This window comes from Dictyostelium purpureum (genome assembly GCF_000190715.1).
Source record: "Dictyostelium purpureum unplaced genomic scaffold DICPUscaffold_37, whole genome shotgun sequence".
Classification (NCBI taxonomy): domain Eukaryota; phylum Evosea; class Eumycetozoa; order Dictyosteliales; family Dictyosteliaceae; genus Dictyostelium; species Dictyostelium purpureum.
The window spans coordinates 62,779-77,262 of record NW_003519374.1 but is presented as its reverse complement, the minus strand read 5'-3'; the positions used below and the strand labels follow the sequence as shown (position 1 = coordinate 77,262).

The window sequence follows — 14,484 nt, the reverse complement described above, 5'->3', positions numbered from 1 at the left end:
AATAAAAAATTTTGAGATTGTGGAAAAAAAAAGAAAAGAAAAACAAACAAACAAATAAATAAATAAATATATATATAATACAAAGTAAATATAAATTATAATTTAAAATAAATTAATTAAATTTTTAATTAAATATAAAATAAAAAAAATAAAAAAAAATAAAAAAAAAATAAAAAAAAATAAAAAAAAATAAAAAAAATAAATAAAAAAATAAAAAAAAAATAAAATAAAATTTTTTTATTTTTTTATGAACAAATTTGTTTCCTTTCACACCAAATCGTTTGTTGTAGTATAAGTGTTACCTTCTTTTGCATTATTTAAAAATTACAGGTATATATTATTTATTATATTTTATTACAATAATAGATTAAAAATTTTAAATGCTATATCTATTTTAAAATTCTTTTTTTATTTTTTTATTTTCGTTAAATGTACAAAAGTATTTTGTTATTTTTGTTGTAACTCTTGTTGTTGTAAAAAATGTAATATGTTTTGTGTGTATGCTATAAATAAATGATTGTTATTTCAAAAAAAAAAATTCAAAAAAAATATTTTTTCACCAAACACAAAAAAAATCAATTTGATTTTTTTGTGTTTAATTTTTTTTATTAATTTTATTAAAAAAAAAATTTGATTTCTTTTTTTTATAATTTATAAATATTTTTAATAATTTATTATAATATTATAAATAATAAATTAATAATTTTATAAATTTATATATTTGCTAATATATTAATGGATAATAGTAGTGATAGATTTTTAACTATATGGAGATCCATAGTTATTAGGAATGTAATACAAAAGCATTTAGAATTGTTTAAATTAAATAGGAACAGGGTTTTAGTTTTTTCAAGAGAAAGGTTTTTGGAGTCGGAAAATCGAGATTATTTTTCAAACTTATTTATAAATATCAACAGTGAAGATGGAGAAGAAATTATCCCTGGAGATTTACCATATGGTTGTCGAATTTTAGTTTTTGGTGAAAGATTTAAACAGGAATTAAAGCCAGATACTATTCCACCTTTTGTGCAAAATCTTACATTGGGTTTTCATTTTAATCAATCTCTAACTAATAAAATTATTCCAGAGAGTGTAAAGATATTAAAGTTGGGATATAAATTTAATAAAGTTATAGGTGTATCAGATATTCCATTATCATTAGAAGTTATTATGTTTAGTGAAGAATTTAACCAGCCTATAGCAGTTGGTGTTTTAAATAATTGTGTAAAGTTACATACGATCAAATTTGGTGAAAGCTTTAATCAAGTAATAAAAGCAGGGGTACTACCACCAAATTTAACAAGTCTAACTTTTGGTAAGCATTTTAACCAACCTCTTGCTATTGGAGTCTTGCCATTAAATCTTGGTGTCTTGAAATTTGGTGACGAGTTCGATCAACCACTTAAATCATCCATTATTCCACCATTTGTACATACTCTATCACTTGGTAATTCCTTTGATCAGGTTTTAAAAGAAGGTTATTTGCCTCAAGGACTTAAGGTATTAATATTTGGATGTGTATTTAACCATCCAATAAAGAGTGGTGTAATTCCAGAGGGTTGTCAATCTTTAACCTTTGGGTTTGGCTTTAATCAAACCATTAAACCAGGGGTTCTACCATCAAATATTCAAACACTCACCTTTGGTTGGTCTTATAACCAGCCAATAAAGAAAGGTTTGGTTCCAACGAGTTGTCAAGAATTAACATTTGGTTCAGAATTTAACCAACCTATAAAAAAAGATCAAATCCCAGAAAAAGTGCACACTATCAATTTTCCAAAAAGTTATAGTCATGGTATTAATGATATTTTTCCAAAGAGCGTAAAAAAGTTAACATTTGGTAAAGAAGTATTTATAATAGATTAATATAGCCCACATAATCAAATCAAAAATGTAATATAGATGTAGTAATAAATAGAAAACATACAAATAAAATAAACAGATAAATAAATTTTATTTATTTTTTTTTAATTAAATTAACTTTATAAATTGATAAAATATTTCATCTAGTTGATCTAAAAATATTGAATTTGTTGATAAAGTTGTAATTTTTTTTAATTTATAAAAATTATAATCTTGTTTTTTGTTATTTTCATTATGATATTGGTCATAGGTTGATGTTACAATTTTTGCTTGTGCATCATTTATAATTAAATGTTCTAAATTTTGAAAGACTTCAAGGTCAATGGTGTCAGAGAATGGATAGCATAGAGCCAAAGTTTTGATGTTGTTATTGAGTGGTATATCTCTTCCTGGGACAAAAGTTTCATTATAAACAAAGCTGCTCATATCTAAATACTCTAAATTGACTTTATTGGATAGAAAGAGTAATTCCAGGGATCTGGTGTAATCTGATGGTACTTTAAATGTTCTAAGTCCTTCTGTATCTTTTTCGAATTGTCTATAGTATTTTGAGGAATCCACCAGAGTGTATGGGTTATTGAGCTTGATTGTTTTATCGTAGTATCTGTTTCTAATTTTTAAAAGCTCTAAATTATAAGGTATAGAATCTTGAATAATTTCTTTATTGAATATTTCCCCCAAGATTAGCCTTTTAAGTCCTGATGGAAGCACACCAACACCAATGGAGGTATTGAAAGAGTCACCAAAGTTAATATAAGTTAACGATGATGGGAATACCATTTCGTTTTTTATTAGGGGATATCCGCCATTGTTAAAGCCGTATGTGGATGTTGTAAAATTTGAATTTAAATCGAAACAAAGATGCTTCAAGGTGGGTGGCAGATGATTTAAAAGTAATTGCTGGTTGTAATTCAAACTTCCCATATACTTGAAATTTAGATACTCTAGTGAATTTGGTAAAATTGATTTTCCATTTATGTCAAGTATCTCTCTTGTGTTAAGAGTTAAAGATTTGATGTTTCTTGATTTTAATTTTGTTAGTAGCATGCTTTGATTTAGTTTTTTCGATTCGATTTCAATTGACTGTAAGTTTGGTGGAATTGCTGCAATAGTACTGCTATCATCGCATGTGATTTCAAGACGCACAAGTTGATCTGGGAATTCAAAGTTATCGGGTATTACATATCTTACATAAGGATTGCAATATAGAGAGAGCTCTTTTAAATTGTTTGGAAATAAATCTGGCTCTAGCTTGATTGGATTCGATTGGTCATCACCCAATTTTAGATTTTCTAATGATTCCGGTAGTGATTGCAGCTCGACTTCACAATATCCATCTACTACTAGCTTTTTCAATGATGTATTATTTATAGTGTCTTTTTTAATTTTGAATGGGTATCTAATTAATGTTAATTCTATTAATGTATCTGGTAACGAGTCTTTTACAATTTCTATTAATCCTTCATTACCATTAAGGTAACTGGTTTTTTTTTTACTACTATACACTATTGTTAAATATTTGATTGATGATTTATTTAGTAATTTAAATATTGGTATGTCATTTTGTGTAATGTAAAGTGATTCTATAAATGGTGGTATTGATTTTAAATTGAAATTTGAGGAATAGTCTGTATTTGAGATTTTTGTGATGTTTGTTGGTAATATCGATTCTAAGCAATCTTGATGGTCAACACTAAAATTTATATCGATTTCATTTAAATAATATTTATATTTAAATTCAATTAATGATTGTAAAGAGCTGAATTGCCTCCATTGATAAAATATATTAAAAAGCTTTAAATGATTAAAAATTATTCTATTTATATATTTATTTTTCCAAAGTTTAAAAAATAATGTATCATTATGATGATCCATTTAAATAATAATAATTAAATAAAAAAAAAATAAAAAATTTTTGGGAAATTAAAAAATAAAAAAAAAAAAAGAAAATAATTTTAAAATATATAAAATTTAATAAATATCTAAAAATTGTTTTATATTTTTATAAAAAAAAGAAGAGAAAAAGTTTTTAAAGAAATAAAAAACTATAAAACTAAAAATAGGTTTTAATTAAATTTAATTTATTAATTTTTTTATAAAAAATATAATATAATTAAAATTATTGTGTTGAAGTATGATTAACACATGATGGATAACCTTGGGTCCATACAACTTCACCATTTGAACAAATACAATCATTTTTAGTGGCAGTAAAACCTGGTAAACATTCACAATGGGAATTTGAATTACAGTTTATAAATTGACTATTTGAACAATCTTGACTGGTATAACAGGTTTCTGGATAACCTGTAACTGGATTAATTGGTGTGCATTGTGGAATACCATTGAACCAAAGAACTTTACCATCACATTTTTCACATTTATCACCTGTAAAACCAACAGCACATTGACATTGATTATCTGATTTTGGTGTATAAATTAATGTTGGTTTATTACTTTCACTACTTGGAGTTGGTAAGGTTACTGACTTGACTACACCATTGTTTGTAAATGATGAGGTGGTGGTACCTGTGGTAATGTAATATATTTTTTCACCGTCTGTAGTCATTGATGAAATACTATCATTGGTTAATTGAACTGGGTGATCTCCTTGTGTTGAAAAACCTTTGATTCCACCTTCATTTGAATAGTAAATCATATCATTGACCTTTAAAAATCCAGTACTGGTTTGGGCTGAGGAATCTGTGTAAATTAATTTTAACTTATCTTGGGTACAATTTCTGCAATCGGTATTACCTAAATAAAATTTACCATCATAGGTTGAAATATAAATATCTTTTCCATCTAAAATAATACCATTGGTGATTTGATTTTGATATAAAACTGTTGCATTTAAGAAATCGGATCTTTCTTTTGGTATAGTGTTGATCAAGTAAATACCATATTCACCGAAAACAGTCATTGTTTCTTCTTTATTAATGCCAACAGTGAAAGGAATACCCCAGATATTTAAAATTTGTTTAATAGTTGAGGTAGCTTGATCATACATGGCGTAAATGTTGCTTCCAGCTTGATAAAAGGTTATATAGAGGTAATTGTGGATTGGGGCATATTGATAAATCTTATAGAAAGTTGTAAAACCTGCTCCTGGGTATAAAATTTCACCAGATATTTTATTCTTTGTTTCTAATGTTGCTTCTGATCCATTGTTGACGTTGGTACTAAGATCAAAAATATATGGATAACCAAATGGACCATAATCACTTGAATTATATTTACCTGAAACTATTAAATTTTTATTATTTGAGTTGTATGCAATACCATAGCCTAAATTTAAAGCACCATTACATGCAGCATAGGGATAAGTACCGCACTGATAATCTTGTGTACATTGAGAGCCATAGATTATATTAAAAGTTGTTGTTAAAACAAATAAATTTAAAATTAATTTAAATTTTTTCATTTTTTAATTTTTTTTTAAATTTTAAAAAAGTTGTGTTGTGTGGGTTTAATTATTTTTGTTATATTATAAATAAATAAATAAATAAATAAATAAATAAATAAATAAATAAATAAATAAATAATTATATGATTAAATTATTGAATTATTAAATTTTAAAATTATTTTTTATTATTTCTTATTTATATTTTTTTTTTTCTTATTTTTTATCTCATCATTAATTTATTCAAATAAAATATGTGTCAAAATTATTTCTTTATAGTAATTTTAAAATTATAAATTTTTATGGTGGGGGTATGAAAAAAAAAAAATAAAAAAAAATAAAAAAAAAAAAAAAAATATTTCTTAATCGAGGAATTTGTAAAAGATCATAAATATTTTAAATATTAAAATTACTAATTGAAGATAATAAAGAAGATTACTTTTAAAACGATTCATTTTTAATTTTAAATAATAAATACCAAAGATTAATAAAACTCTGAAATTAAATTATTTGAAAAAAAAAAAGATGACCAATGGTCCTGTTGCCACATTTAACAAATATTTTTTAATCTTTTATTAGAGTTTTTACAACTATTCTAAACCAAACCAATTAAATTAATTTAAATAATAATTAAAATAATTTATTTTTTTATTTTTTTATTTTTTTATTTTTTTATTTATAATCATAACTTTCATCTTTTATGATATTTAAAATTGAATTATTATTGTTGATTAATTGTTGCTCTTTAAAACAAACTGTGTCTCCTTTGATATTATAATTAATTTTGGATGGTGATGATTTTAAACTATACTCTAAACAAAGATTTAGATTAAACTCCTTGACTTGATAATTAAATGATTTGATAGTGTTGATATAAATATTGGTTTCTGGTAAATAGTCAATAGAGAATGACAATGAATACAGGTCGATTTCACTAGAGTATGGCTCTTGTTGAAGAAGTTGCAAACCCTTGATATCTTTGCTGAGATCTGAAAAGTTTAGAGCTACATTTCTAATGGTTTTATTGTATTTTAAAATATTTGTTATTACAAATGAAAAGTCTTGATTTGAAAATGTTATGCTTTTGATTGTTTTATTATTTACTAAACCCTGAATGAAATCTGTATCAATGATTACATCATCATTTAATTGTAATTCTTGAATAGAGCTAAATGGACTGGTAAAAATAGTTCTAAAACCTTGGCTGAGGATTGAAGTATCCATACCTTTGATACATGGGCTAGCTGATTCGCAATTAAAACATCTATACATTAGTTTTAATCTTTTTAATGTTCTATTATTGGATAATTTCTCTATTAATAATGGCCAGTCCTGGTTTCCTTTTAACAGGAAACATTTGTCAGTAATTTCACCTTGAGCACCATTCGAATGCATTATAATATCATGATGATATACCCAGAGATATAGCTGTTTTAATTGAGATTCTTTATTAAATACATTTGACAAAAACTTTGGTTGCAATGGAAATCTTAATTGTTTAAGATTTTTTGATGAAGCTATTTTGGAAAAACCTTCAGAATCGTACATTATTTGATCTAAAAACTTCAAACTACATGGTTCAAATAACTCTGATACGACATTTAACAACTGTTCTTTTTGATCCGTATAATTGTTTAAAAAATAAAGGATTATTTTTTTAATATTTTTGATTTTTTCACCACCTCTTTTGAGAAGAGTGGCCTCCATCACTTGAATATCCTGTTCTGAAATATATAAATGAAAATAAACATTACTTGGGAACATTTCTATTGATTGTAAAACTATTTCTGAATCATTATAACCTGTTTTAACCAAAACCTTTTTATAAACACTTGAATCATAATTCTCTTTTGCTGATTCAATTTGATACTGTTTTAATGTGTCGAAAATTTGAACTGAATCTTTAATTTTTATTAATTTATATGATGAATTATTATTATTATTATTATTATTTTTTATTAGATTCTTTAACAAATGGTAGTTTTTAAAATTTGATTCTTGAGATAATAATCTTGATATAATTTCGTATATGCTTTTGGAAACTAAACAATATTTAATTACTTCATTGTTATTATTTGCAAATGAAAAATATTTAGATTGTATGATGCTTGGTCTGTATATATAAGTTGTAATACATTCGAAAATATATTCATATATATAATTTGGAAATAATGACATTAATTAATCTTATGTTATTATTTATAACTGATATATATAATGTTACATTTTTTTTTTGATTATAAAAAAGAAATTTGAGAAAAAAATTAAAAAAAAATTAAAAAATAATTTGAGAAAAAAAAAAAAAAAAATAAATTAAATTAAAATATCTCCTGGGGGTAAAAATATTATCACACACATTATTAATACTGTTTATATTTTTATAAAAATAATATTATAAATATTTATTATTACTCTTTTTTAAAAGTTCCAAATAATTTATCTAAATAAGTGAATGTGGGTGCATAATTTCCTTTAAAATATTTATGGTGATAGTCATGAAATTTTGAACCACCCCAAAAAGGTATTAATTTGGTGGGTAACCAGGGAATTTCATAACCAGACTGGGTTTCAATGGTTTCATAAATTTTAACAGTAATTATAAACCAAAATGTAAACAGATCTCTTTGATATAAAGATGTTCCAAAAAAAGTTAATGCTCCATAGGTAATCACTTCAACTGGGTGTGCTGTTTCTCCATGTAATCCACTGGGTGCTGAAATGTTATGGTGTGCTTTATGAATTTTTTTATAAAAAAATGGGGTGTGTAATAATCTATGAATAAAGTATGAAAAAAAATCATCAAATAAAAAACTAAGAAATGTTGAAAATAGTAGGCTTGTAATTGTAGGTAAAGGTGCTCTGACTTTATATCCCAAATACTTTAGAAGCGGTCTCATTGTGTACATCAAAGGTATATCTAGCAACAAATGATAAAATAATATAAAACTAATTTTTTTAATATTATTATCATTTTTTTTATTCTATTTATTAAAAATAAAAAATACATTAGTATTAAATATATTTAATTATAATAAAACTATATAGATTACTTTTTGGATTTTATATTTATTAAAATAAGGTATTTTATCAAGTAATATGAAGGGTATTATGAAAACTATGAATGAAAAAAAATGAAGAAATAAAGAACCGTAAAACAGTAAGTTATCTTCATCAAATTTATCCAAAAAACTATTCCAAAAAGGTTGAAGATATATTGATAAAATATTATTCATTTTTATAATTTATTTGTCCCTATTAAATTAATTTATTTAAATATTTTAAACTATTTTTAAATATTAATTTTTTAAACTATCCAAGTTTTTTTTGATAAACATTATTATTCATTCGAAAATAATGAATAAATATTACTATTTTTTAACAAACCATTTTAGCAGTTTAGGTATAAATTACTAAAAAAAAATACTCTTCAATTATTAATTGTTTTCTCAAAAATTAGGATTTAAAAAAACTATTGAATTATATTTTTAAATTTAGATCTATAAAATCCAAATATTATTCTTTCACTCAAAATTTTAGAAATATTATAACCCACACTACTAAGCAGGGTGTGAGATTTAAATTTTTTTTTTTTTTTTTTAAAATTTAAATTTCACAAAACAATATAAAATTTAATTAGGAAATTGTAAAGTTATTTCATTATTTTTCAAAACAATGGATAGTTTATTAAATACATATATTGAACCCACCTGGTTCAGTTTGGTAAACAAGTGTACTGAAGATAATTTTATTTTTTATGGAACAATATTGGCACATAGTGGATCTTTTTTGTTATTTAATATGCAATACATTTTATATGACTTAATACCATATTTCAATAAATATAAAATCCAAAAGGTAGTTTTAATTAAATAAAGAAAATATTATATAATAAATTATTAACTTTTATTTATTTTTATTACAATAGAATATAAAAAATAGCTTAAATTTTAAAAAAATTATTTTTACTCTATTTTATCAGGTTTTTCTAGATGTTTGTTTTCTGTATTTTTCAATCCCCATTTTAAAATACTTTGGATTTGGACCTAGAACACCCTTGCCATCATTGTTTTATTTCATCTCTTCTTTGATGATATGTGTGGTTTTGGATGATTTCTTTTCGTATTTTATCCATAGAACTATTCATACACCCTTCTTTTATAAGCATGTTCATAAAAAACATCACATTTTAACATCGCCCGATGGATTCAGCGCTGAATATATCACATTGTATGAGGGTTTAGCCTATGGAATGGCAACTTTTGTATGCACTGTACTTTTTCAAAGGCATTTGTTTTCTTTTTGGGCTTTTATTATTTTCAAAGTTTATGAAATCGTTGAAACCCATTCAGGCTATAATGTACCTTGGTCTCCATCAAAACTTATTCCATTTTGGGGTGGAGCAACATTTCATGATTATCATCATAGAAATTCTGTGGGAAATTATGCCTCTACATTTACCCTTTGGGATAAACTGTTTGGTACCTATAAAAATAAATAAATCTTTATATATATAATTAATTAATAAGTTAAATAATCTTTATTTTCAAATCTTTTTTTTACTAAGGAAAAGTTAACCTATATGTATTTTATTTAATTTTTTTTTTTTATATTTATTTTTTTAATTATTTTTTTTTTTTTTTTTAATTTAAAAAAAAGTATATTAAAATTTTTTTTTTTTTTATTAATTAAAAATTCTAGTTTTCACACCACACATATAGTTTTTCATCCATCAGCTTTTTTTTTTAACAATAACTTACATTTAATAATATTCACTCGTTTTTACACACACATAATTCTATTTTATTTTATTTTTTGTTTTTTATTTATTTAAATATTTTAATAATTTATTTTTACACAAAAATGAATTATTTTTTATACATGTTTATTTTATTAATTGTTGTTGCCATCTTTATTTTTTTATCATTTTGTTTTGGTATTATATTATTCAGCAAAGCCATTGGAAAAGAAGAGGGCTGGTTATGTGCTCAACAAATCAGTGAAAACCAATCCTTGGCAAAATTGAGAGATCAACAACAGGAAGAGCTCCAACAACTCCAACAAATTCAACAGGAGCAACTCCTTGAACTCCAACAATTACAGCAACTCCAGCTCCAACAACAAAAACAAAAGCAACAACAACCACTTCTTTAATTTTTTTATTTTGTTTTTACACTACACAAAAAATAATTCAAACAATGGCCAATCAATAATAATAATAATAATTAGGGAAATATTTTAAAAGCTTTCAAATACAGTTAAGTAAATAAGCACATTATTTTTTAAAAAAAACAACAAATCTATTTAGAAATAGGATTCGTTGAATAAATAAGGAGTATATGAATTTCTAACACAAATTATTTTTTATTATATTTAGTAGTTTAGATCAATATATGGTTACATATTTCATTAACAGGTTATGATAAAGAACCTGATTTGAGTAGTGTCATATATTGGTGGCTCAAAATCTGAAGCAAGAAGTAAAATTTTAGAATATTTTTCATAAAGTGTAGTGTAGAACCCATTAAAGTAGTGTATTAGAATATTTTATAGCAGTAGTGAATCATATGTTTTATCAAAATTAGAAGAATCGAGTATGTTTCTCCAAGCAGTGCAAATTCTCGATGTTATAGTCTTTTGTATCTGGTAGTCTCGTCTGATCTTTATAAATTTTGTATCAAGTGGTATATAATCGGACTCATTATTGTAGAAATCTTCCCCAGTTGGATCAAATAATAATAGCAATTTCAGAAACCAAATAAATTAAAAATAATTAAAATAAATAATATATAATTTTAAAAATCAAATAAATATGCAATTATTTCTTTGTGAATTGTATATATTTTTATTTTTTTTTTTTTTTTTAGTTCTATGTTAATTTTATTCTGTTAATCTGCAATTTCTTTTGTTAATTTATATAAAAAATTAATAGATTTTAGATTCTAAATATTAATATTTAACAATGTTATAATAATATTATAAATGAAGAAACTGTTTTTTATATAACTAATTTGTAATTTGATACTTTTATTATATGACAAATTAATATTGATTTATTTTTAATATTTACTATTGTTTTATGAACTAACCAATGTATATTTAATATAAAGGTTATATTATTTATTACTAATATACAGTATTCTATATTTGAATATTTTTTAAATTGTTTTTTCTAATTTTTAAAAGTGCCAAATACTTTATCCCAAAATGTGAAGGTTGTGGAAAAATTAGCTATTGAGTTTTTATGGTGATAGTCATGGAAAGTAGCACCTCCCCAGAATGGAATTAATTTGGTTGGTAGCCATGGCAAATCGTAACCGGAATGAGCCTCTACTGTTTCATAGAGTTTAAGCGTGATTAAAACCCAAAAAGAAAATATATCTCTATAGAATAATATTGAACCCATGAATGTAGCCATTCCAAAGACTGATGTTTCTATTGGGTGCGCATATTCTGAGTTTAATCCATTTGGTGATGTGATGGTATGATGCTTTTTATGGACATGTTTATAAACAAACGGTGTATGCAAAATTCTATGTATAAAATAGGAAAGAAAATCATCTATAATCATACACATTGCTAGAGATCCAACCAAATAGGACACTGTTGGTAATGGTGCTTTTGATTTATATCCAAAGTATTTGAATGTTGGAACTGAAACGAGCATGAATGGGATATCCATCATTAAATGTTCATAAAATAAAACATTAACAATATCTATAATTGTTGTATATTTTTTGATTTTATTCTAGAAAAATATATTAGTACGCTGGCTTTTATATAATTAAATAATATCAATAATTACCTTTTGAATTTTATATTTATTAAAATATGGGATTCTTTCTATTATTAGATAAGGCAAATTAAATATAAATAGAGAAACTCCATGTAATATAATCGTACCAAAAAATAGTAAATAATCATCATTATCGATATGATTCACTAAATTAAGCCAATAAGGTTCAATATATATATTTAATATACTATCCATGGGGTCTGTATTATTCCAATAGTGTACACTATTTATAAAGGTTTAAAAAAAAAAAAGTTAATATTATTATTATTTTATTTTATTAAAACTCTTTTATTGATTATTGAGAAATTAAATAACAAAATAAAAAAATGTTTTATTGTTTAATTCCTCTATTTAATATTCATTCCTCTTATATAAAAAAAAAAAAAAAAAAAAAATATTATTATTTAAAAATCTATAGATATCTATAAAATTTTAATTCTATATATAAATGGTGAAAAAAATTGTGTTTTTAATTAGAAAAAAATAGGATACATTAATTATACTTTTTCAAGTAATGAGATTGTGAATAAACTATTACAAAGCAGATTTTTTTATATAGCTATTATGGTTTTTTTTTTTTTTTTTTTTTTTTAAACCCCATTTTCAAAACATGTTCTTCTATTACTTTAATGTTTTTTTCTGTAGTTTCTTTGTTATTAGTTCATTCTTTACTATATTGATAATTTGTTCATTGAATTATAAAGATGGGTCTTTGGGTTATTTAAATTATAATATGAAAACTCAAGTGGTAAACATTATTATTTATAAAATGAATTAAATTTATCTTAAGTAATAAATAGTTTATAATTGGAATGCACATTGCTTAAAAAAAAATATATTGTTTGAATAAAATTTAAAAAAAAAAAAATCAATTAATTTGCGAAAAATATAAAAAAAATTGTAAAAAAAAAAAGGAAAAATATTATTTTAATTTTTTTTTAATTTGTTTTAAATAAAATGATCATTATTAAGATATTTATTTGAATTAAAAAAAAAATGGAAATAATTCAAAATACATACCTATAAATAATTTTCAACCAAATAATCAATAAATAGAGAAATGCAGACACAAGATAACAAAGATTTATTTTTAAAAGTATGGAGAAATGTTGTCATAAGAACTAGAATTTTAAAAATGTTGTCTTTATACAGATTCAACTACAAGGAATTTGATTCAAGAAAAGATTTGTTAGAGTATGCAGATAGAAATTATATAACCGATTTAAAATGCCAGTTTAATGAAGAGTTACAAGTTGGTGATATTCCTTATGGAACACGTTCAATAGAATTCTTTTCTCTGTATAACTATGAACTGAAAAAAGATGTGTTGCCACCCAATATAAAGAATATATATTTTGGTAGAAGTTTTAATAAACCAATAAAACCAGGTATTTTACCACCATCAACACAAGAAATCACATTCAACTATGATTATAATCAATCACTTATAGAATCAGCAATACCAGATGGTGTAAAGACCATTACATTTAATAACAATTTTAAAAAAACTATAAAAAAGAATGACCTTCCTCCATCATTAAAGACACTAGTAATACCAGGATTTAACCAAGAAATAAAAAAAGGCGTATTTCCACAAGATCTAGAATATTTATCACTAACAGACTTTAATCAAACAATTAAATCTGATCAATTACCTCCATCATTGAAATTTTTACGTTTAGGTGATCACTACAATAGTCCACTAAAAGTAGGCTCACTTCCCATGGGCTTAGAGACCCTCATTTTTGGTTCACATTATAACCTTCCACTTAAAAGAAATGTAATACCATCATCTATACGTACAATAATATTTTCTTCATTTGACCATCCACTCAAAGAGTTTGACTTACCATTGGGTTTGCATACATTGATTCTAGGGTATTCTTTCAACCAACCGCTTAAACCAGGTGACTTACCAAAGAGTCTACATACAATTAAATTCAGTTACCAATTTAACACTCCTTTAGTCGTTGACTCTTTACCAATGGGTATAGAGCGTATAATATTTGGTCAGTCCTTCAAACAGGTTTTATTTAAAGGCCATATCCCAGAGTCTGTAAAAGACATAAAATTTGGACCATTCTATAACTTACCGCTAAATCAATACTCTATTCCAAACGGGGTAGAAACCATCACATTCGGCTTTAGTTTTAATCAACCTCTATTTCTACCACCCACAGCCAAAAGAGTAAACCTTGACTCCCATTTTAATCAGCCAATTTTTGGTCTTCCAAATAGCATAGAACATTTATCATTTGGATACTTTTTTAATCAACCAATTAAAGGTGCTTTGCCAACATCTCTAAAATCTTTGGAATTAGGTCCATCGTTTGCATATAGAATAACAAGTGATTGCTTACCGCCATCTTTAGAAACTTTAACACTCTACTATGAGAACCAAAATCCAATCAATGATAATAGAAT

The 14,484-nt window shown here is 24.0% G+C and overlaps 8 protein-coding genes across 8 annotated transcripts in view; 3 read left to right on the top strand and 5 right to left on the bottom strand.

Moving 5' to 3' along the window:
• Window positions 1–735: 735 nt before the first annotated feature.
• Window positions 736–1,866, top strand: DICPUDRAFT_76022 (uncharacterized protein; the record flags this gene model as incomplete). The annotated part of the gene is made up of 1 exon (XM_003285035.1): window positions 736–1,866. The coding sequence occupies one exon, from the start codon at window positions 736–738 to the stop codon at window positions 1,864–1,866; it is 1,131 nt and encodes a 376-aa protein (XP_003285083.1).
• A 105-nt stretch (window positions 1,867–1,971) lies between these two features.
• Window positions 1,972–3,738, bottom strand: DICPUDRAFT_76021 (uncharacterized protein; the record flags this gene model as incomplete). Its single annotated transcript, XM_003285013.1, has 1 exon — window positions 1,972–3,738. The coding sequence occupies one exon, from the start codon at window positions 3,736–3,738 to the stop codon at window positions 1,972–1,974; it is 1,767 nt and encodes a 588-aa protein (XP_003285061.1).
• Window positions 3,739–3,924: 186 nt separating this feature from the next.
• Window positions 3,925–5,287, bottom strand: DICPUDRAFT_53342 (uncharacterized protein; the record flags this gene model as incomplete). The annotated part of the gene is made up of 1 exon (XM_003285012.1): window positions 3,925–5,287. The coding sequence occupies one exon, from the start codon at window positions 5,285–5,287 to the stop codon at window positions 3,983–3,985; it is 1,305 nt and encodes a 434-aa protein (XP_003285060.1). The 3' UTR covers window positions 3,925–3,982.
• A 652-nt stretch (window positions 5,288–5,939) lies between these two features.
• DICPUDRAFT_76019 (uncharacterized protein) lies at window positions 5,940–7,445 on the bottom strand (the record flags this gene model as incomplete). The annotated part of the gene is made up of 1 exon (XM_003285011.1): window positions 5,940–7,445. The coding sequence occupies one exon, from the start codon at window positions 7,443–7,445 to the stop codon at window positions 5,940–5,942; it is 1,506 nt and encodes a 501-aa protein (XP_003285059.1).
• Window positions 7,446–7,675: 230 nt separating this feature from the next.
• Window positions 7,676–8,500, bottom strand: DICPUDRAFT_76018 (uncharacterized protein; the record flags this gene model as incomplete). Its single annotated transcript, XM_003285010.1, has 2 exons — window positions 7,676–8,248; window positions 8,318–8,500. The coding sequence occupies 2 exons, from the start codon at window positions 8,498–8,500 to the stop codon at window positions 7,676–7,678; spliced, it is 756 nt and encodes a 251-aa protein (XP_003285058.1).
• A 439-nt stretch (window positions 8,501–8,939) lies between these two features.
• DICPUDRAFT_76017 (uncharacterized protein) lies at window positions 8,940–9,765 on the top strand (the record flags this gene model as incomplete). Its single annotated transcript, XM_003285034.1, has 2 exons — window positions 8,940–9,122; window positions 9,193–9,765. 2 exons carry the CDS (start codon window positions 8,940–8,942, stop codon window positions 9,763–9,765), a joined length of 756 nt encoding a protein of 251 aa, XP_003285082.1.
• Window positions 9,766–11,436: 1,671 nt separating this feature from the next.
• DICPUDRAFT_28679 (uncharacterized protein) lies at window positions 11,437–12,255 on the bottom strand (the record flags this gene model as incomplete). Its single annotated transcript, XM_003285009.1, has 2 exons — window positions 11,437–12,012; window positions 12,070–12,255. The coding sequence occupies 2 exons, from the start codon at window positions 12,253–12,255 to the stop codon at window positions 11,437–11,439; spliced, it is 762 nt and encodes a 253-aa protein (XP_003285057.1).
• Window positions 12,256–13,120: 865 nt separating this feature from the next.
• Window positions 13,121–14,484, top strand: part of DICPUDRAFT_76015 (uncharacterized protein) — a gene marked incomplete at both ends in the record, with an annotated part of 1,766 nt that continues 402 nt past the window's right edge. Inside the window, one exon of the mRNA XM_003285033.1 lies at window positions 13,121–14,408. Within this exon, the coding sequence (XP_003285081.1) occupies window positions 13,121–14,408 (1,288 nt within the window). The remainder of the gene's footprint in view (window positions 14,409–14,484) is intronic.